This window comes from Giardia intestinalis, chromosome 4, assembly GCF_000002435.2.
Source record: "Giardia intestinalis strain WB C6 chromosome 4, whole genome shotgun sequence".
In the NCBI taxonomy this organism is placed as follows: Eukaryota; Fornicata; order Diplomonadida; family Hexamitidae; genus Giardia; species Giardia duodenalis.
In genome coordinates, this window is record NC_051859.1 from 484,401 (window position 1) to 506,153 (window position 21,753).

The window sequence follows — 21,753 nt, forward strand, 5'->3', positions numbered from 1 at the left end:
TTCGTGTTGACTCGTCCTTACTGACAAGGCTGCACATGCGACTCTGGCTGGCGGACTACCATGTTGTGTCGCTGGTATCACAAACTCCATTTTCTAGCACCCATAGGGTTACTTCACGTGACACTAAACAGAATTTCCTTGCGGAGACGATCGACATGCGGAAGTTATCCTCTGATGAGCAGCACCGCTTTCGGGAGTATGTCGAACTATATCGGCGCTGCAATTGCAACAACCTTATGCGGATTTACAAGATTGTTGAGAATAAGAACAAGCAGCGAATAACAATCGTAATGGAGCAGTATGGAACGGTGACCCTTGCAGACATATATGAGTCTTACAAGAAGGCGGGCCTAGCGGTTCCCGAGCCTGTCCTCTGGAACACTGTAGCCCAAATAACAGTCGCCCTCAATGCGCTGCTAGAACAGGATAAGTCCTTTCAACATGCAAATATACACCCTTCTAACTGTTTTATTGATCAAAGCACGGGGATCCTACGCTTGGGGCTCTTCCTACCATTTTTGCTGAAATATGAGAAGGAAGAGCAGAGCACTAGAGAAAGCATTACGGGGTTAATAGAGCGGGTGCAGAAGAAGCTGCATGGAACTAGTGTAACCCATGCTAGCTGTGTCCAGAACTTTGCAGACTACGGTCAAAGACTGACGCTTGTCTTGCCCCCAGAAGTGTTCCAAGGCCAAGGAATACTTCCTGTCTCTGACATGTGGATGCTTGGGTGCTTGTTATTTGAGGGCTGCAACGGCTCAAATCCGTTTTTGGAAGGGGTCAGCACTATTTCTTCCGTGACCAATCCGCCCTATAACAAAAGGTGTGATGAAGCATCAGAATCATTTGCTAAATATAATGGTGCCATAAGTGATCACACACAGTACTTCATCTCAGAACGTCCAAGTGCACTGTTAGAGCTTAATTGCAACGCTAAAAGCAAGGGGGTCCATGATGATTGCCCCGATATCACCCTGGTGGATAGTCAGGATACTCCTCGATCAATCCCTACTGTTCCCCACACCTCTTTAGCATCTATGGCTATTCTCCCGTCTATCAGCTTTGCCACAGCCTCTATGAACAAGGATACTAGTTTTGAGAGCATGCTCACTGAGACGTCACATGCTCAATATAACTTTGAGCAGTTTGTTCAACACGTGCTTACTGGAAAGAGAGCCCCAACGAATCCCGCTTACTCTCGAAATCTCCAGATGATGATAAATCTTTGTCTAAATCAAAATATAAAAACACGCGTGACGTTAGACACACTCTGTCGACATCCACTAATAGTCAAATTTTTGACGAGCTCTCGAGATGAAATGGTAGCCCGAGGCAAACTGGTTCTGTATACTGTACCTCAAGACCAGCTCCGAACGACAAAACGAATTAGTATCTCAGACCTCAAGGAGGAGGCTTCTTCGGAACAATTTCTGGATAACATGAGACAGTCAGAGTCATTGATGCTCTGTCCCATCACAGAACCAGATGCTTCTGATTTTCCTTCAAGAGAGCTTAAGCACTTGTTTATAGAACGGAATTCAAGGATCAATGGCTGGAATAATGTTGGCCAAAAGGCGTATCTCACCGAACCGGATGATCAGGAGGAGTCGAGTGATTTATTTCCGGATGAGTTCGAGGCTCTGTGTACCACAAATCTCAGCACAACAAGCGATTCATGCACACAGTCGGAGAGCAGCAACGAGAATAATGTTGTTTGTGACTTCGACAACCTTATTAGTGGGAAGAAAGAGGAGGAACCCTTTACAATACTCATGATTGCAGCCCTTAAGAACGACATAGACCTTATCAAAGAGAACCGGAAGAGCGACCTTCGTAGGCGGTGCCCATCAGGAAAAACTGCTCTGATGTTTGCTGCGCAACAAGGACACACAGAGGCCGTTCAGTTGCTCCTCAAGGAAGCTGGGATGAAAAAGCGTAGCGGGAAGACCGCCCTCATGATAGCTGCTGAGCTTGGTCACCACAGTGTCGTCTCTCTGCTGGTTAAGGTTGAGGGAGGAATCCAGGACAAGGATTTGTGGACAGCCCTCATGAGGGCGGCCTGGTTTGGCCACTCTCTATGCTGCGAATATCTTGTGACTGAAGAAGGAAGATTTACCCGGAGAAACGGATGGACAGCGCTTATGTGCGCTGCATACCGCGGGCACGCAAACGTATGCAGAGTCTTGGCCCCACGAGAAGCAGAGATGTATACAGACGCTGGTTACACCGCTCTCATGTACGCTGCTCGCTACGGGCATTACGAGTGCTGTAAGGTGCTTGCTCGCTATGAGACTGGCATGAAGAATAGGCATAGGCAAACAGCGCTAACAATAGCTGCAGAGCGCATGCACGGAGACATTGCTATGCTCTTGCTAAATGCAGAAACAGAAGCTTGTGAACAAAGGGATAGGTCCCTCCGACTTTCACAATCCAAAATGAGTCACTGTACTCCCTGTGGATCTATTCGGAACTCTCCACACGGTGGTTCAGTCGGGCCTATGACACCCTATAGACCCTTTGGAACTACATCCAAACAGGGAACAGAACCAAGCAACACATCGATAGAAAGGGACAGACTACACCTTTCAGATCTGTACAAAAGCGAAACTGCAGTAACTCGTTCGGACACACACCGGAAAAAGGAGACGGGAGATTCAGCATCTTATGTGTCTTCTATGGAAAAGGCGTCATCTCTCTCCCTCTCTGTAAAGAGCTCCTTTGTTGGCGGATCCTTCTATAAATCTGATAGTGCAGCAAGTAGTAGAGTCGTTAGTAGACCTGAAAGTGCAGACAAGAGACTTACAAAGTCAGTGTTATCTACACCCACCTTACGGTTGAACTCTCTATTGAGCGGGCATGTAAAGCCCACTCTAAGACAGAGAAGCGATTTCCGGACCAACTGTACAATTCTCACAAAGCAGTCAGAAACTTATACAGAAATGATGACAGCTGCTCTGAAAGAGGATTTGCGGGAGATAAATAGACTGATATCGCGACAAGCTGCCATTCAAACAGAAAGGGGGAGAACATGTCTCATGCTCTGTGCAGAGAAAGGGCTAGCCCATTCTGTAAGATTGCTAGTCGGACGCGAAGCAGGAATGCAAGACAACTCTGGTTGGACAGCGCTCATGAATGCCGCAGTTTCTGGAAAGGAAAACGTGGTCCCCCTTTTGTCAACTTCAGAAGCCAGGATGCAGGATCACGTGGGGAATACAGCGATGATGTTTGCCGCTCGCTATGGCCATATTAACATAGTCAAGGCTTTGATGTGCTATGAATTAGGAATAAAAGATAGAAATGGATGGACAGCTCTGCTGCACGCCGTGGATGCAGATCAGTTGGAGTGTGTGAAGCTACTAGTTGGAGGAGAGTTTAGTATGTGTGATAACTATCAGTCGTTGGCTATAGATTACTGCAAAGAAGGTCCCGTAAAAGACGTCCTACTGAACCATTACATGTGCAGCCTACAAACGTAGAGTGGCACCAGCCTCTATTTGTCCAAAGCTGCTGTTACTACTATGGGCACCTCCTCATCTGGCTCCACATTCTCTGTCAAGTTCTGTGGAAGTGACACAAAGTCCTCTCCTTTCACAGAATATGGCAGGCATACCATTGTTGGTTGCATGCTGACCAGCGGGTAGGCCACACTGGGAAGCTTCCAGGCGTGCATCTCTTCTGGGGCACGAACAAGACAGTCTGAGATGTATACTGATTTATCTGACTCTAAAGGGGTTGAATCCGCATACGTCTCAATGTTATCTATCGCATATACTAGTTGTAGTATCTTACTATTTGAAGGCTCTGCTTCTCTAGTACACAAGCTTCGCTGAAAGCTTCCAGGAGATGCGGATAAGCTTGCTGAAAGACTTGGAGATCTTCTGCTAGCCTTCAACTTATATGCAACCCCAGTAGAGGAGACGCCGATAGAAGCCATAGCTCTACCACCAATACTGGTTTCTCTGCGCAATATAGAAAAGACCCTATAAAGCTCACGCATTAGAATTAGCACCGCTCCCACCTCTGCCCGTTGGATACTCACAGCAGTTTCCTCGAATGCATCAATAAACGGGATAGGCACAGATCTATACTGATAGCTATCTCTTGCGAATTTCAACGCACGCTTGATGTTCCCAAGTTGGATGTTCGCCGATTTTGGGCATGGATCAATCGGCGTTAAAGTTAGTTTAAAGATTTCGCTCACTATCTTACACAGTCCAACTCCATCCCTAAGAAAGTATGCAATGTCTACTATCTTCATGTATGGCTCGGGTAAACAATCCAGTGAATACAGCCAATTACTCAAGGCATTTTCTAGCTTCTTGTATTGCTCAGCTTGCTTAGTATAGTCTGTCATATGGGCTGCTTCCAATGCAGAAAAGTACGATATGATTTCCTTTTCGTCTTCTCCAACATTGGCTAGGTTGGTGCTTTGGGGGGTGTTACTGGTTGTAGCCATGCTCATGCTTTTCTGGAGAGAGCTTATAGAACTGGCTCGCTTAGAAGGAGCCAGCGCCTGCGGTATTTGAATGGGCTGCACACCAGACAAGCTACTGAACAGCTTTCTGGCTCTGTTGGGACAGAGCAGCACGCTATAGCATATTCCATTGATTCGAGAAAGCTCATCCTTTGTTCGTGGGATAGGTTTTGGCCCGCGTTGTGCTTGGAGTAACTGGTCTGTCTTCGGTCCATACAGGTCTACTATCTCCGAAAGAAGGGCGCTAAATTCCTGAAGACAAAGATCGTCAATAGATAAACCGTTGGTAGATCTTTTGGCTACCTCTCTCCTTGATTCGAAAATTTGCCGAAGGGCATCAAATAGGTAGAGCAGGAGGAGAAGGAACTGAAGAGAGCTAAAGTCTCCTTGGACAAGTGCATCTGCTGTTGGAAGCAGACCGGATGGAACAGACTCAGTAGCAGCTAGCTTTCTCAGAAGAGTATTATTGTTGTGTATACAATCAGAAATATTGATTGGAGCCTGATGTCGCGGAAACAGCAGACCTTGGTCCTTGGTTTGAGCTAGCTGGAGGCCGTAGTCCCCAGTAGCTATATCCTGGGTTCCAATACCTCTCGCACTTTCTGAAGAAATAGATGCACGCAGAGAGTTAGAGCGCGGCCTCACAGCGTCACTAGACTTCTCAGTCTGGCGTGTCACTCGGCCAACAGTAGAGTAGCATGCATAGAGATCGTCAGTGAGGCTTAGTCTCATCCGCATTTCTCGGAAAAAGTCGCTCTTGTGATAAACGAGATTGAAGATTTGTATGACTGCTATTCCATTACGATAAGGATCATAGATTGGCGACTCAACAGAGACTTCTGAGGGCGGAATACAACCGCTCCCGCGAAGCCAGTTCTCAATGATAAATGTCGCCTTCAAAAGAAGATTTTGTCGCGTTATGTTGTACGTGCTTGCTACACTTGCCGACAACTGAAGAATCGATTGCAGCTGCTTTACCTGCTCATTGAGAAGCCTGCTCTCCTTGTCTTTAGCAGCAGACTCCAAAAAGGATGCATGTGCTTTCATCTTCGCCTCAATATCCTGAGAAGAAAAACCCAATCCAGAAGAATCGAAAGACAGAACATCAAAAAGTATCTTCCTATATTGTTTGCTAAAAAGGACGAGATCTGCTTGCGTGACAACTCCTCTTGATGTAGATACAGATGCAGTTGTTCCAAAGGCTAGGGTTTGGCCAAGGCAGCCCACTGTAAAGCTAGTATCGGCGCTACCTATGGAGTCTCGTGCCAGCGAATCTATCGAGAAGCTAGTTGCATCGGTGAATGCAGTGAGAAACGAGTGTAACTGATGCTTGTTCGCATTGAATGCTTCGAGCAGATTTTCATATGTTATGACTCCACTGCGTTCAAGACGGCGTAGAGCATCCAATGAGAGCTTGTTGCGGACAGTTGGTGGAAGGTCGTCGGGTTGGAGCCTTTTGAGGACTGTTCTTATGGCTGTCTCACTTAGAGTTTTGCTCCTGTTGGGAGTTGATGTGGGTCGTTTGGTACTTGGAGTCCGGGCAGATAGTGAGCGGTCTGACCGTGGTGTTCCAGGAGCCGATAAAATCGAACTGTAGGCTGTGTTGCTTACGCGCCGGAGGAGGGACTCGCGGTCCATCTCTTTTTGTTCCCTGTTCCTTTTGGACAAATCGTTAATCAACGCCAAGTTATCTTTGTGGTAATCTTTCTTAGAAGGAGTTGACGGTGTCAACATGCTTTTCACATCATCCATTGTCACCGAGCCTCTGCAAACAGGGTTGCAAAAAGATTGACTTCGTGTGTTAGGCTGAGATGGAGTGCTCTGGGCAGTTGGTGTGACATTGCGTGTGGAGACTAGGACTGCTTTTTGAGGAAGATTAGCACACGCCATAGACCGGGAATTTGCATATAAATTATTCAGTTGCTTGATGCTGAGTGGTGTTGACATTGAAGCTTTGCAGAGCTCATCCAGTAGAGCAAGTTCTAGGCAGGTGTGAGTGAGGACCAAGCCAGTCCCGGTAGCTGCCCGATGAAATTCGTGGAGGACATCGAAAAGTAGTTGAACGTCTGAACCACTGGCTAGCTCACGACCTTTGAAAAGTAAATCAATGTTAAAAGTAGGGAGAAGGCCAAAGACTCTCATACACTTCTCCCAATTAACATATCTTTCTGTGCTATTACGAGGGTTGTGATTAATTACTTCCAAGTACAACTCACTCTTTGTGGTCGTTATGTGGTCGAAGTGCTTGAGAGCCAGCGCAAAAGGAACTCCGGACGACAATGCAGGGGCAATCTCTTCCTTTGTCACTAGCTCATAAAAGGAGAAGTGCCCTGTTTGCTTGTTTGCGTCTGACAACACCCCGTTGGTACCTGCACGCAAGTGATGTCGCGCGTCGTCTCCCCCCATGATTTCCAGCCAGATCAGATCAATTATCTCAGTGTCTGCAAGAGACCTTGACGGTAACCGAGTGTCTGTTGTATTCTTTATATGCGAGATAGCCTGCTTTGCCTTTGCAAGGGATAGCTGAATCAGACCCTCTTCCGGGGCACGCCGCTTTGCCGAAGCTCCACGCAAATTGCTGGAAGGATGCACTTTGCTCTCTCCTAGGTCAGCAAGGGTTATAGTAGACCCAAGCGAAAAAGTAGCCAACTGTTTTGTGTCGCAGATTTGTCGAATAGCTTTCAACGCCTGAGGTTTGAAATCGTCCACGTTTGGAAAGAAAAGTAGCGGATCATCCTGCCATGGTTCGCGCCGCTCTGAGTAAACCTTACTCATTTTCCAGACCTTAAGTCTTAAAGGAAAAATTTTAGGGCAGCAGTTTTTGAAGGATCAATTAATTATTATATCTTGATGCCAAGCAAACGCAAGGAGATGAGCCACAGGCTTACCCTCAGGGAAAAACACCACCGGCTTAAGAAGGCGAAGGAGAGGGCGGAGCGAGCAAGGAAGAAGGAGCGGGAAATGGCCCGGAGCAACCGAACCAAACGTGATCCCGGAATTCCTAATCTCTATCCATTCAAGAAGCAGATGCTTGAGGCTATCCTTGGCAGTGACCAACATATACCGACCAAGGAAGAACTGGATGCCCGAATGCGCCAACAGGCCGCTGCCTACGTGTCTGCTCAGCAACTCCAGCAAGATCTCGCCAGTGCACCGTCTGGGATCTCCAATGCATATGCAAGCCTTTACGATGCAACGCGCGACGCTACTGATCTCAGTGAGAAGTCTATTCGACGGGGTGCATTTAAGCAAGAACTTCAGCAAGTAATCGAACAAGCAGACGTTATAATGGAGGTCATTGACGCCAGAGACCCCAAAGGCACACGCTGTCCGGAGATAGAGGACATCTGTGCTGAGAAGCGGAAGCCATTCGTGCTTGTCATGAATAAAGTGGATCTAGTCCCTCAACAAGTGGCTCGTGCGTGGTTAGCTTACTTTAAAAACCACGCCGTCCCATGCATTGCATTCAAGAGTTCAACACACGTTCATAAAGGTCATGAGGTTAACTTGTCTAAGTTCGTTGATGGAGAGACAGGCAACAAGCACGCTGAGGATCGTCTTAGCCGAGCGCTCCATGATCCCCGAGCCATCATCGGTGCTAGCGAGCTTAAACACCTACTTCATAAGATCGATGCCCGGAAGGCGGCTGCTAGCACTCCTGAGGCTAAAGATGCCGCGATGCGAACTAAGATTGTTGCTGCTGTAGTAGGCATTCCAAACGTAGGAAAGTCGTCTATTATTAACTCCTTGTCATCTCGGAACGCCGTCGGAGTGGCCCCAATTCCTGGATACACAAAGAAGATTTCGGAAATACACATAGACCTAAGGCTGCGGATTCTCGACTCGCCCGGTGTTGTTCTTAATGAGGGAAGGAGTGTTATTTTACGTGAGGAGAAGCTTGTAGATCCCATAGGAGAGTGCACCAGGATGCTCAGCATGATGAAGGATTATGCTGCAGTGTTTCGGGCCTTTAATGTGTTTGACGACGTTCTCAAGCGTGCCGAGTCGAGCGCTCCCGTTGCTGATTGTCTCAGAAGGGCAGACGAACTTCTCTCACAACCAGTAAGTGATGAGATAGCATTTGGTGACAACCAGGGCCTCTCTGCAAGGGAGCGCCTACTTGCTGAGCTTACTCGAGAGCTCCTGGTTTGTGTTGCGCGTAAGAAAGGTAAGCTTCTGCCTGGTGGCATCCCTGACTTGGACTGGGCTGCGCGGAATTGTATTCGTGACTGGAACAGGGGCACAGTTCCATTTTACAAGGCACCGCCCACCCAGGACGAGCTTGCTAAAGAAGAGGCTCTCCGCTCCGAGCGGCAAGCTGGTATCCAGCGTATGAATGAGCTGGGTGTTGGGGAGGGAAATCGCATCTTGACAGAACTAGCACCTGAGCTCGACATCGACGCCCTTTTTGCGTTGAGCACGGGCATTGTTGGGACCGCTGAGGAAGACCTTGGAAACTATGCCGTTTTACGGTAGTCTATTCACTGAGGTAAATTAGTAGCTCAGAAACTGTGCAAACCAATGGATTAGTACGAGACTAGCCGCATCCTTCCCGTTTGCTCCAATGATCCCCAGGTGCTCTCCCTGGCGGTACTGTATCGCGACAATCTGGTTCCTGGCACTGGATCGTGTGAATAGGTTTGCTTTCCCTTGATAACTGTCTGTCATGTGTGCAAGGATCGGCAGCAATGGCCCCGTGACTGTGTCATCGTAGGCACCCAAGAAAAGGATGGGCGTGGTTCGACTTAGAATCGCAACGGCCTCCAAGCAAACAGCAGAAGGGAAGATAAGATCGTAGTAGTCGTCAAGAGACTGGGATGGGACAACTAACCGTGCAAATACCTCTCGATCAAAATCCTGCATGGTCCGAAGTGCCTGGTTCTGAAGGATCGAGTCAAAATCTATCTCTCTGCCTGTCCTTTGTGCATACACCTCCAGGGCGTCCTTGTTTTTTGCAATATACTCACGCTGGTAGGACCCGATGGAGATATGTGTCTTCAGATTTTTAAGATAAGCCTGCCGTTTATCTAGATTTGCAAACAAAATAGCCACGCTCGTTATAGCCTTGTAAATCTTAGTTACTAACTTTTTATCCTTTGAAGCCATCTGGACCAGATTAAGTCTTGTGAAATACTGTTCGTAGAGAGTAGAGGCATCATGATCCACTCCCTCCTGAGAGCCGCTCACCAGACCTGCTTTAAGAACCAGGTCGCCAATAAAGTGGCAAATCCTCATGCCCCCCAAGGAAAATCCCACCAGGTGAATTGGTAGATCTGAGTTTTGCGAGAGGTCATAGACCGCCTCGTAAATGTCCTGGATGTTTAGATACTCGTCCAGGTACTGTTCCTGTGCGTCGCTGTCCAAAATGGTTCCACCGTATCCTCGAGAAATCAAGACGTAGCAGTTGTGTCCTTCTGCTGTTGCGGCCGAGACAAGCCTCTTGACACAGGGCGCACGTGCAGACGCAGCCATGGGTGTACATATCAATATATTGGATTGCGCATCAGGTACGAGAACCTGATCCATTGAAACGCTTCCCAGACCATCGAAAAGCTGTGGCGGAAGGCTCCGACGCTGATACTTAACGTCAGGAACACCAAGAGTGTAGGATAGAACAGCGTAGTCCGCTGGGCCTCTGGCCGTTGGCGGAATTGTCAGGCGAATGCGCTGCACAGCCCTCACAAACGGCTGCTGCTTTCTGCTGGACCACTCTATGAATCGGATTGTATATCTGCGAGTAAAGTGTGTTGTATAGAAATAGAGAGAGCACAGGGCTAGGAACGGGAGAATATATCCAAAGATAACTGCAAACATTCCTTCATTTAAAGTAAAGAGTAGTTTATTATACTCCCCACACATTGACCTCGCCAGAGTCGTTACCTGTTACGCAGACTGCGCTATTGCGGGAGAACTGAATGGACTCTACAACTCCATTTGTTTTGACTGTAGTATGCACCTTTCCCTTAGTTACTCCGAGAATTCGTAGGACCGAGTCTGAACACGCGGCGATAACGCCATCGCTGCTCCTGTCAAAACAAAGAGCAGTTACTCCCGCTTTCTGGCCCAGGTCCAGCTGTACAAGTGGTTGCATCGCACGCATGTCATATACAACTACGTGGCCGTCCACGTCTCCCATTGCAATTTTACCAGAGTCCAAAGACCAGCATGATTTGCATGCGTTTGTGATATTGAAGCTATAGCTACGCACACATGTAAGTGTACGCGGGTCCCACACCTTAATCTTCTTGTCAATAGAACTAGAGAGCACTAAATTGCCAAATGGCTCGTAGCTAACAGATAGCACAGGTCCCATATGTCCACGGAGACTTCCAATGCAGTAGCCCAACCCTGGCTTAGTTTTCTTTTGGGGCGCTTGCTGAGCACCACTTATCATACTGAAGCCTCCCGTCATACTTGTCATGTTACCGGCTCCTAAGGTATCATCTGTGTCCTCAACGCCCACGTTTAAGATGGAGCCCTTTTCGTCAGCTAACATGCCTAGAGTGGTGGTGATGTCCCAGATCTTAATAGTGGTATCCTGTGAACACGTAACCACAGAAGTTCCCGTGCAATGCCAGCAACAATCCCATATTATACTAGAGTGTTCTGCTAATTCGAGGACCTGTTGCTGAGTGGCGATGTTCCAAAGTTTGCAGGTAGTATCCGCTGATGTTGTGGTAAGCAGTGTCTGCCCATTAATTACAGGGCAAAAGCGGGCGGATGTTACAAAATCTGTATGGCCAGAACCGCTTAAGATTAGCTGCCCTGGAGCTGTTTGTGCGTCGTGGTTACTGAACACCTTCCAGCTTCCATCGATACTACTAGTTGCCATGACCTGCCTATTCTGATGAAAGTCCACGGATGAGACAGTGCTTTCGTGAGCGTTGATGGTTAGGATTGTATTTAGAGTTAGTCTAGAGTCAGCAACGGTTTCAAAGTCTGATAACTCTAGCTTGTTCTGAATGAGCGGGTTCAATCTAGCTAGCTGAGCGTCACTCGGAAATGCTTTGGACTTGATAGTTTTTATCAAACTGGCATCCATCTTAGAACTTGATTGACCAGTCAACTTCGTGAAATGACCTGGATTGCTTAAATCCTGATATGTCCCCTTGGTTTTCGGCACTGGTTGCGTCTTAATGATGGACTGGACTTCTACCTTTTTGCCGTCTGCTCCAATAATCTTCCCAAATTTCAATCCACTCTGAACCTTTGTGAACACACGAATCAGTTCGTCCACATCATAGGCGCTATCCCCACGCATAGCATTAATTGTTTCCTCCAGTGCATTGACTCTAGATTCAAGTTTATCGCGTTGAAGAGCAACCATCTGCTTTGCCCGATGTATGGAGTCGTGCCTCTCAGTAAGGTCACGGATGAGAGGCTCATAAAGGGCACAATGGTCCCGCAAGCGCCGTAGATCATTGAGGAGAACCATTTTCTCTTGGTAGGCACGCCTGTGTTTTGATTTGTGGAAATCTCTGTCCTTTCGAAGGAGCTCGTATTGATCCCGCGCCTTCTCGGCGCTGTTTTTCAAGTGCGCGTTGATTTGTTCTAGATCAGAGATTTTCTTGTGTAAGTTTCTGTTTTCGACAAGAGCGTCTGGAATAGATGCCACAAACTGGGATGTGGCAGGAAGATTCCCTTGAGCATTAACCTCGAGCCACTCACTCTGAAAGCATTCAAGGGTCTTCACCAGTGAGGCTTGCGCCAAAAAATTACGGACATAGTCTTCAATGCTGGATGTGTTCAAGTCTGCCTTAGGTAACACAGTATCTACGTGCCCAGGTCTGCTCTTCTCCAGTTCACGGACACGCTTTTTCGTGACTTCTAAGCTAATGGTGTCAAAGTCCTCGTCGACACCAAAATCCAAAGAGTCTGGTAGAGCCTCCTGGCCCCGCAGCTCTTCTGGCATGGGGATATCATCAGCATCGTAATTAGTCCCTAGAATCCGCGCTATTTCTGGAGGAAGCTCGTAGCGCTGAGAGACATCCATCACTTCACAATAATTTTAAGTTTTTCAGCTGTGAGGGCTACTGAGACGCTATGCGAGTACTCGTGTTGAACAACTGCGTTAATTAGGAATAGTTGTAGGCTACGCACAACGAGATCTGCAGCCATGTATGGTTGACTCGTTACCTATCCCAAGTTTTAAAAACCTTATCCGTGCAATCTTTAGTCTTTGGCCTCAACATGGCTGCCCCAAATGAGATAGATGTACTGAGACGCGAGGTAGCACGCTTGCTCCACGAGAAAATTAACGCTTACATGGAGCCAGTTCATTTGGACAAGTATACACTGGGGACTGATCTTGCAACCATTGAAGATATGTATACGGCAATATCGTGCCTGCGTCGTCATGTACTCGAGGTAGATGCCCGCACCAATGAAAGGATAGAAGAGAATGCACAACAACTAGCTGCAGACTATCGGTTATTCAATGAGCTGGCATCTCGGGCCAAGGATACCATTTCTGCCCTTACTGCCCAAAAGGAAGAAGTGGACGCACGCGAGGCTACACTGTGCACATTAGAAAGCACTCTCCTGAGCCGGCTTCTATCTACTGAGGCGTACCTGACCGCTAGAGCAAAGGTGGCCGAAGCACTCGAAAGCGCCTATAAAGAGCAATTTACCGGAGTAATAGAAATGTATGCAACTCTCTTGGGATCCTTTCGTGCTGCAGAGAAGAAGTTAGAGCGTCTCTCCTATGAAAATGCGCTGCTGCGTTGCGATAACCGGAATCTTATGAATGAGGTTGCCATGCTACACACGGATCGTGATGCAGCGCAAGAAAAGGCCGCGAACACAATGACTATGTATAGCGAGCTAGGAGGGCGGCTATCTACGCTGTTAAATCAGTGGTCGAATTATCGCACACAGGATGGCTTTAGTGTTCCAGACACGGCTGCGAAGTTACAAAGCATAAACAGCAATGTTGAAGAGCTGCGAAGAGAGGTCGCTATTGTAGTGTCAGATATGCAACGCACCATTACAGATCAGGAGGCAATTATTGCCGCTCTGACAAAAGAGCTGGACGAATTGCAGAACAAAGGGCTGGAAGCGAAGATAGAGACTACTAAGCTAAACTTCTTAGAGACAGAGAACAGCAGACTAATGAAAGAGCTAGCGTCTGCAAGGTGTTCCTCAATGGACTCTGGATCCTCCCATATGCATTTGAGCGTCGCCAATGCATCAACTCAGACCACAGAGCAATCAAGAGCACAGCACACAGATGACAATTGTGGTGCTGTCGATGTTGTCTCATGAGTATTTGACACCATCATGAATATAGGCAATGTATGGAGCCGGCCACGCTGTCGCGCAAACAAGACAAGATAAATTATCGTCATGAGAAAGTAGTTGACGCACGCAGTCAAAGTGTGCACACGCTCCGCAAGGGCAGACGACTCCAAAGCCGACGTTGGTATTACAATATATGCAATTACACCTTAAGGGTTGTCTGTCCAATATATAGTCTTGCATTTCTAACAAGAATCTAAGAGTAGGAAAACAGTGTGGGTGTCTGAGTCTATCCAGTATTTCGTGGTTTGGTAACACAATATTATTCTCTCCAGTAAACGACGCATTCAGAAAATGCGATTGCGTCAATTCGAGAACTGCGTTCGTTATCTCAGGAGTGATGATAAGCAGGGCGGATGGTAATGAGTCAAGAAGTTTATCGACCAATGCTTTGACATCGGCTTTTATGCACAGCCATGAAAGCTTTCGAATATCCGAAGACAGTAGTATATTATTGGAGCTACCATCCATATTGATAGGATATTTTCGTTGCTGAATAAGCACAACTAAGCGCTGCTCGGGACCAAGATGGCTGGGGGGCTCACTGACCACTTTGGCTACATATCCCATTAATTGAAGTGCCTTATTTGCTTCTTCCACATCACTTTCGGTGTAGTTATCCATGTTAAGAGAGCCTAGCTCTAAAAGATAACGGGCTAACATTTATTCCCTCTCCATCTCCCCTCCCTCCTGGAGGCCCAGAAGAGCGGCGAGGACGTCGTCGAAGGCGAGGCGTGTGTGCGTCGGGTCGGGGAGCTGGGAGCGGACCTGCACGGGCCCCTCGGCAAGGCCTGCCTCTCCGCTGCCCAGCCCCGAGACGGTGATCGTGTGCCCGGCCAGCGCCAGGCCCTCGACGGAGCCCAGCGTACGGTACCGCCGCTCTCCGTGTGCAGGGAGTAGTCGGGCCCGGGACGGAGCCCACAGCCCCCGCTCTAGCGTCACAGGGGGCACATCAGTGTGATTTCCGTAGTTAATCTGATGGTAGGCCTCCCAGAGCACCTTAGGTCCGTAGAGGTGAGAAGCCCACATCATCGGTGTCACCCTAGAAGGCCCGGGGGCTAGGGTGGGCTCTGCTCTGATGGCCTCGAGCGCCTCCGCTGACTGGATGGCCATGGCCCGTAAGGGATCGTTAGAAAAGCCCTCCAGCGCAAGGACGTCTTCTGCAAGCATTACCCTTCCGGATGCACGCCCTCGCCTCCGCCGCTTCCGTGTTGAAGCATGGGCATTTGCGACCAACGGCTCGTGCTCCAGTAGTCGGTCACGTAGCCGCTGCAGACCTGCCTGTACCCGTCGGAGGTGACGTGTGTGCTGGTAAGTGTTTTGCTGTGCAACAAAGTCAAAATCGCGGCTGCTCGTCAAGGATTGTACCCTATGGATGCACGACGGGATGTATTCTATTATCTCGGTTTGTCCTAAGTTAAGCTCATCTAGGCCGTCCCTTGGATTATTGCCCCGAGTGTGTCTGTGAGGAGCCGCCGTCCAGCCACGCTGAGTCCAGCCTTGCCCGGAATCCATCCCCGATGATGATAGCGCGCTGCTATGGTTATCTTCTGAATCAGAAGACAGCTCAGCGACAGATAGCTTTGGGTTGCGGCGCACCTGGTGCTTACTAGGGGGTATAGATATCAAGTCCATGGATTGGCTGAAGATGGTTGCGATCCGTTCCCTCAAGCGCGTTTGTAGAAAGCTACAGACAAAGGCCCGCACGGAGCAGTCTGGAAGAAGTGTGAGATAAATAAGGAGAGCGTGCTTCATTGAGAGCCTTCGAGGTAGATAGCCGTCCAAGCTTCTAATCTTGCCCTCTACATTACCATCCAGGGAAAGCTTAAGGAATTGAAGGTTATGTTCTGAATCGTTTTCTTTTGACAAGAGCGCCTCTTCTATGTGATCGGTTGATAGCAATGGTGTTACATTGGATCCCATGCTTTGTTTGGCCAATCCAATAAGGCGCAAGATAGAAGCTTCAGCTACGAGGTTGTCTCGTCTGTTGGGTGTTTCCTCGCCCAAAAACGATGCACACAAATCTCTATAGCTTATAGATAGCGTCGCCCCTGCAGACGCTTGCTTTGTGTCCATCTTGCCAGCTTGCATATCGGTGGTAGATTGCGCTTTAATAGAGCTTCCTCCGGACTTGCATAAGCATGCCTTGCATGTTGAATATGCACGGTCTACACAAAGATCTGTTTCATCCATAGCGACCATATTGCAGAAGTAACAAGGACACAGTGGCCTGATCGTCAACGACACAGTAGAAGGGGTTCCATGTACACAGCCCTCAGGCCAAGTACAGGACGCGACAAACGATACCGATCTCGCCTCCATGCCGTCAAGAAGGAGTCCGTTATGTTGTGCCTGAGAAGTGCGCAGGAGAATGTTATTGAAGCGCAAAATCATCTGACAAATAGCTTTGTAGTATGCGTGCGCAGATGGAATATCCAAGCAAACATGATCATGAGTTTGGAGAAGAGTCTCCTGAGTGCATGCTCGCATGTGTTCTAAAAGGGAATCATAAAAAAAGGTAGCTGTAGTGAAGTGCTGGTAGGTATAGAGTCGATCTAGCACGAGTGGCATAAGATAGCGAAGCTTTTCTTCCATGGAAGTAAGTGTGTAGAATGCATGGCTTCCACCCTTTAACTCTATAAGAGCCCTTATCGCATGAGGAAAGTTACTTTCGAAGCCAGTAAGTTTCATCCCTGGACCTGTAGTAAGAGGAGGGTGGCAAAACAAATCAGAAAATTCGTTCATACACCTCTGGGCAACAGCTTCTAAGATTCTTGGTGTAGTTGGCGCTGAAAATACTTGTTTGTTTGGGATGTCCTTTTCAAGGCCACCGACCTGGTCCTGCTCCGGCAACGATTCTAAATCCAAGAAACCAGGTTGAGCGTCTTTTAAATTATAGACTCCTTTTTCAGCGAGCTCATAGACTGATGTGGGTTTAGCTGTGTCTACATGGAAAGACTCCACAAAGCTAGATTCTTTTCCTTGAGCATCCTTGGCTGTGAAGACATCCACAGCAGAAAGAATATCATGCATGCTCTTTGAAGCACTGATCGCCTCATTGATTTGTCCTAAAAGCTCGTTTGCTGGTAGTTCTGGCAATGCTGTGACATTGCCTCCAAAGCTGTTGAAGACATCACAGACAATCCCCCTGATCCCGCAAGTTAGTGACTGGGCCAGGTATACGTCTTCTGGTGTAGCAAAGTGCTCCTGGGATAGAGACCCAAATACTTTGCACTCTATAAATTGTGAACAAAGTCGTAGAAAACTAGCAGACTTGGACCAGGGTCCCATGAAAAGCTTTTCGATAACATCGAGCCAGTGCTCGTATGCTGAGTGGACGTAAGTAAACATCGTCGAGGTAAGCAGTCGGTGGGAGGCATAGTTTCGAACGGTGTCGCAGGCTTCCATATCCTGAGTGTAATTCCTAGACCTCTTAGAGCCGTATTGCTCTGCTCCTTCCTTTGCATGTTCTTCCCGTTGGACCCTTGACAAAGCGCCATACGCCTTGTGCTCAGAGATGTCATCAGCTATGACATAAATATCGCTAGCATAACGAGCAAAGTATTCTGGTTCAGGGTAGATTGTGACCATCACTCTGCGAGTGCTAGGATCTGGCAAGACAAAGTCAAAATGGCAGAATCGCGTTTCTATTTGAGGACTCAAAAGCCTTACAAACTTTCCAGAGAGAAGAAATGCACTTGCCGATGTACTGTGCTCATAATAGTATGTCGTTCTATCTTGAGAAAGCTCCTCACTACTTAGAGACAAGGCATCCTCAATTGCGGAAAAAACTGAAGCGTTAAGCCACGTGTCGTCCATATGAGTTGCAAGACAAGAAACCGGCGCATGCACTCTTGACGATAAGGAGTGTGCAGCACTGTGCTCATGTATCCGCTCGAGCGCTTCCATTATCACATGACGCCGAATGAATGCTGCATCGGAAATGTCCTCCTCTGACGATTCCGAGTCCTCATTAGCCGCTTTTTCTTCCAGAAGCTCCAGAAAAAGAGGCGGTGAACATGATAACTCGGCAGTCAAAAATCCAGAAAGGCAGCGCCTGTAAGCATGGCCGTCTAAGCACGGGTCTGACGAAAAAATATTCACTCCCTTAGGCAAACAACCCCTAGGATCGTCAAAATTCAGCCGCACTCGATGACTAGAATCGAAGCCACTGCTGTACATGAACTGCTGTGCGTACTTAAGACCAAATAAAGGAACATAAATCAGACTGCTGGGTTCTGTTTCATTGCTTGGTAAAGTAGAGTCACCTAGCGCCATCCCGTGATTTGTAGGGCTATGCATCGGTGCTGCAGGCACTAAGGTATCATGGAAACCACTTTGTGGGCCCATGTGTTTCTTACCTGAGACTCAGCTTTTTGATTCTGCGCTCAGTTGTCTCCTCCCTATTTGAATGGAGCCATGACTCTCTAGAATACCAAATTAAGAACAGCATTGGCTTTAGCTCTGTCTAGGACTGGTTGAATTCTAACAGTCATGGTCTTTCTAACATTTAGAGCTCTATAGCCTTGAACAAATTCTCGCATGTCTATACAACGGCCTGAAGATGAAGGACCATATACTATCTTGTTCGAGTTAAGTAATTCCAATCACTAATCCTGATGATCTCTATTTGTTAGATGTTGAATATACGTAGGTATCAGCGGCTGTTTACTGTAGAGAACAAAAGCAGATACAAAAAGCTATCGAGCCACATGTTATTGTTGTTGCTACTTGTTATATCTATCTTGACAACTTCTGAAAGAGGAGAGCTCTGCCTTTTAGAATTACGGGAGGGGTATCAGTTGGACTCCACGACACTTGATCCAAATTTTGTACGAGATCTTGGGGTTTTGGACTTGAAGGTTTTTGATTGTTATCACGAAATAGCTGACGAGCTCCAGGCTCATCCCGAACTTGAAAAGAGTTTAAAAGAGCAATACTTACAACATCTTCGAAGCCAAGCTGCTGTCAATAAAGTTTATTGTGACGACTTTTTCGATACAACAACTCTCCTTTATCATATTAATGACCAAACAGAGGACGCAGAACCACTAGATCATCTTCACCTTATAAACATCTTTCGATCTGATAACCTTACGTTAATTCATCCTGATGTCACCGGCCGACGAATTAAGCTTTCGTTTCTGAACTCAGGGATTTCTAGGACATGCACCCAACTAACTCTCAACGAAGAATATTCCATAAACTGTGGCGGCTTTAATGCATCTCTCTTTACTGAGGATGCACCCGGGACAATTGCGTTAACCCTTGCTGCAGCCCACATGTCTGGAGGCACCAGTGGGGTAGCGAGAAACGCTCAGGTCATTGAGAGAACGGTGTTCAGACCTAAACTGGTTGATTCGGAGACATCTTCTGGGATGGTTGCTAGCTCAGAGTACGAAGCATCGTTTATTGATGTCTTGGAAGGATATAGCATAAAGGGCGCATCATCCCGCTTCATGAACCTATTAGTTTGTATGTATGAGATTCCATTCGCTGCTCATCTAAGGGCTAAGAACTCTCTCTTGGAGTCTTTGGTTCCTCTTCTCAGAGATGTAATGGCAGCATCAGATGTTAAAGACTCTTGCAACGGCGATTTCATCCCTATTTTTAGTACAGGTGTAGGCGAAGAAGACGTCAATCTGTTAAATTATTTGCAATCCTCCGTAGCTGTGTATGTACAAAGCGTCATCCAGCAATCTCATGGAGAGGCTAACACAGTACTCACTGTCACCTATCCTAGCTCCAGAATCGGAGCGAATATCCTATTCAGCACCCCGTCTGGAACAGAAGACGCGCCATTGGTCGCCTTTGGATTTGATGACGTTGTTGCCCCCGTCGCATATGGGCCTGGGTCCGCCCTATCTATTGGAGCAGCTGCACTTGCACTAGTGGCCGATGCGTTTGCAGCTCTAGGGTATCAGATGAGCTTTTCTGATTTGCTTAACGTGATCGCCGAGACAGGGAGACACACAGAGCTAGGGCTTAACTCATCATACCTCGGCGACGCAAACGACTGGAAAAGAAACGCTGCTGGATACCTCTTCTCGAATACATACGGGTTTGGACTGGTGGATGTGAATGCCTCCCTCTCTTATGTTAAGGCGCTTCGTCACATATATGGTTCAGAAAAAGACTACATGAGCCGTCAGGCTTGGGAAGAGCGATGTGGTAACTCTTGTAAGAAATTCCTGGGCTGCACAGGGGTGATTATTGATGATGGTGGGGAGTGTGCGGAAAAGTGTGGAGTCCATCGAATAGCAATCGATCGTTACATCCCTGATCGGATCACCCTCCAGAAGAAGCTATCTGTCGTGCAAAATAAGCGCATAGAGAAAATAGGACTCCGAGTTGTTGCTTCAAACGGGTCGAATCTAAAGGAGCTGAGTATACTGGTGCAATCGCCAGAGGGAACCAGAGGCACGATGATCCAGCCAGATTCTGTGACGACAGAAGATATTGAGGGTGTGTTTTTCTACTCCTACCTGTTCTACGGAGAGAACTCCGTTGGAGACTGGACTATTAACATCCTTGACGTAGGATACCATCAGTCCATCTTCATCGAGTACATTGACATAGTGATCTTTGGGATCGAGTCTCACCTTACTATTGCATGGCCTAGTAGCATTGCCTTTAGAACGAATCCAGAAGAAAACGCAGAGACCGTTATGGAGAGGATGATGCGTACGCTTGGCTACAAGCGGCGCACAGCTTCTTCTTCAAACACTCTGTACTACACTTGCACAGTGCATCCTGTCACAAAAAGGTATACCCTGTTTTATCTGAGTGGAACGCAGACTGCTTGGAGAAGCGCACCTCAAACTCCTGTTACGATTGCCACAGATATACAGTTCAGTTGTACAGGCCCGAAGGTTAACGGAAAAGAGTTTGGTTTGACGCTAACAGGGCTAGTCGAACAGGAAGCATTCAGCGGCCAAGGGAGGCTTCTCTTTGTCCCGTCTGGGATTACGGAGCTCGACCGTACCACACTTCGCGAAGATGTGTTTGTCTCAAACAGCATCAGGGTCACATATTCACCAGAAGAGGACGGGGGTTTGCCTGATGAAGAAGGCGACGTGTCCTCTGAGGCTCGATACAGACCCCGCTTGCTAGCTGCTACTGTGACAGGCCTATGTGTGCTAGCTGCCGCCTTTCTTGGGGGAGCATTCAAGGAGTAGAGAAACCCATATCTTATACTGAGAAAGGCCGAAGAGAGGGTCTCAGATGCAGGTGAAAGGACCCTTCCTTCAAAGATACTCTAGTAACACTGGCGTAGACAGAAGCCAAGAAGGCTGAATCTAATTTGGATAGTTATGTCATTGTAACACCACCCAATAGCTTGCTGAGAATTAGGACTTTGCCAGTGGGGTGTGTGGTTGTGCTTGAATTTGAGCCACCCGGAGTTGATGGTTAGACTACAAAGTAGTCGAGTTGAAGCTGTTACAACTCCAGCGTATGGGAAGAATGCAAGTGGGCGAGTTGATCACTCGTTAGCTGTTCTATCCTTGGCCAAACCACTTGGCCGTTCGCGTTCATCCTGTATATAAGATAGTGAATGCGTATGTAACCCTCAAGAAATGCTTTATGGGAGAAGCAGTGTAAGCGCATCGAGGAACAGAAGCACGGAGACTTCTCTTAGCTACATCAAGCAAATGCTAAAGAGGGCTGCTAGTCGGAGAGTGCTTTTGGATCTGCAGTAGGATGACGAGCAGGCATCTCTCTTGTGGAGCCGTGTGATGCCCGTTATTTGGCATGCAAAGAAGATACCATCAGGCTTAGCCAGAAACAGCCGAACAGCCTTTCATATGGTCTACCGGAGTCATTCAATACACAAAGACGAGGCACTGTCTCATTACCACAGCGGTCTTGACAGACCCAGGCGTGCAAATGCCAACAATGCAAGCGGGACAAGTACCATATCGATAGAGACTTGGATCTCAAAAGCAAACAGAGAGCACCGACCGCTACAGCGTGTGCTTATG

The 21,753-nt window shown here is 47.7% G+C and overlaps 9 protein-coding genes across 9 annotated transcripts; 4 read left to right on the forward strand and 5 right to left on the reverse strand.

The window, feature by feature from the left end:
- Positions 1 to 35: 35 nt before the first annotated feature.
- GL50803_0016508 (Kinase, NEK) lies at positions 36 to 3,476 on the forward strand (the record flags this gene model as incomplete). The annotated part of the gene is made up of 1 exon (XM_001708250.1): positions 36 to 3,476. One exon carries the CDS (start codon positions 36 to 38, stop codon positions 3,474 to 3,476), a length of 3,441 nt encoding a protein of 1,146 aa, XP_001708302.1.
- A 14-nt stretch (positions 3,477 to 3,490) lies between these two features.
- GL50803_00114912 (uncharacterized protein) lies at positions 3,491 to 7,249 on the reverse strand (the record flags this gene model as incomplete). Its single annotated transcript, XM_038045677.1, has 1 exon — positions 3,491 to 7,249. The coding sequence occupies one exon, from the start codon at positions 7,247 to 7,249 to the stop codon at positions 3,491 to 3,493; it is 3,759 nt and encodes a 1,252-aa protein (XP_037901921.1).
- A 75-nt stretch (positions 7,250 to 7,324) lies between these two features.
- GL50803_0016498 (Nucleolar GTPase) lies at positions 7,325 to 8,950 on the forward strand (the record flags this gene model as incomplete). The annotated part of the gene is made up of 1 exon (XM_001708248.1): positions 7,325 to 8,950. One exon carries the CDS (start codon positions 7,325 to 7,327, stop codon positions 8,948 to 8,950), a length of 1,626 nt encoding a protein of 541 aa, XP_001708300.1.
- An 18-nt stretch (positions 8,951 to 8,968) lies between these two features.
- Positions 8,969 to 10,288, reverse strand: GL50803_0094224 (uncharacterized protein; the record flags this gene model as incomplete). Its single annotated transcript, XM_001708247.2, has 1 exon — positions 8,969 to 10,288. One exon carries the CDS (start codon positions 10,286 to 10,288, stop codon positions 8,969 to 8,971), a length of 1,320 nt encoding a protein of 439 aa, XP_001708299.2.
- Positions 10,289 to 10,316: 28 nt separating this feature from the next.
- Positions 10,317 to 12,467, reverse strand: GL50803_0016500 (WD-repeat protein; the record flags this gene model as incomplete). Its single annotated transcript, XM_001708246.1, has 1 exon — positions 10,317 to 12,467. One exon carries the CDS (start codon positions 12,465 to 12,467, stop codon positions 10,317 to 10,319), a length of 2,151 nt encoding a protein of 716 aa, XP_001708298.1.
- Positions 12,468 to 12,664: 197 nt separating this feature from the next.
- On the forward strand, positions 12,665 to 13,738 carry GL50803_0015085 (uncharacterized protein; the record flags this gene model as incomplete). Its single annotated transcript, XM_001708244.1, has 1 exon — positions 12,665 to 13,738. One exon carries the CDS (start codon positions 12,665 to 12,667, stop codon positions 13,736 to 13,738), a length of 1,074 nt encoding a protein of 357 aa, XP_001708296.1.
- Positions 13,733 to 14,434, reverse strand: GL50803_009952 (uncharacterized protein; the record flags this gene model as incomplete). Its single annotated transcript, XM_001708242.1, has 1 exon — positions 13,733 to 14,434. The coding sequence occupies one exon, from the start codon at positions 14,432 to 14,434 to the stop codon at positions 13,733 to 13,735; it is 702 nt and encodes a 233-aa protein (XP_001708294.1).
- Positions 14,435 to 18,121, reverse strand: GL50803_0015084 (uncharacterized protein; the record flags this gene model as incomplete). The annotated part of the gene is made up of 1 exon (XM_001708241.1): positions 14,435 to 18,121. The coding sequence occupies one exon, from the start codon at positions 18,119 to 18,121 to the stop codon at positions 14,435 to 14,437; it is 3,687 nt and encodes a 1,228-aa protein (XP_001708293.1).
- A 287-nt stretch (positions 18,122 to 18,408) lies between these two features.
- GL50803_009948 (uncharacterized protein) lies at positions 18,409 to 20,949 on the forward strand (the record flags this gene model as incomplete). The annotated part of the gene is made up of 1 exon (XM_001708239.1): positions 18,409 to 20,949. The coding sequence occupies one exon, from the start codon at positions 18,409 to 18,411 to the stop codon at positions 20,947 to 20,949; it is 2,541 nt and encodes an 846-aa protein (XP_001708291.1).
- Between the last annotated feature and the right edge of the window lie 804 nt (positions 20,950 to 21,753).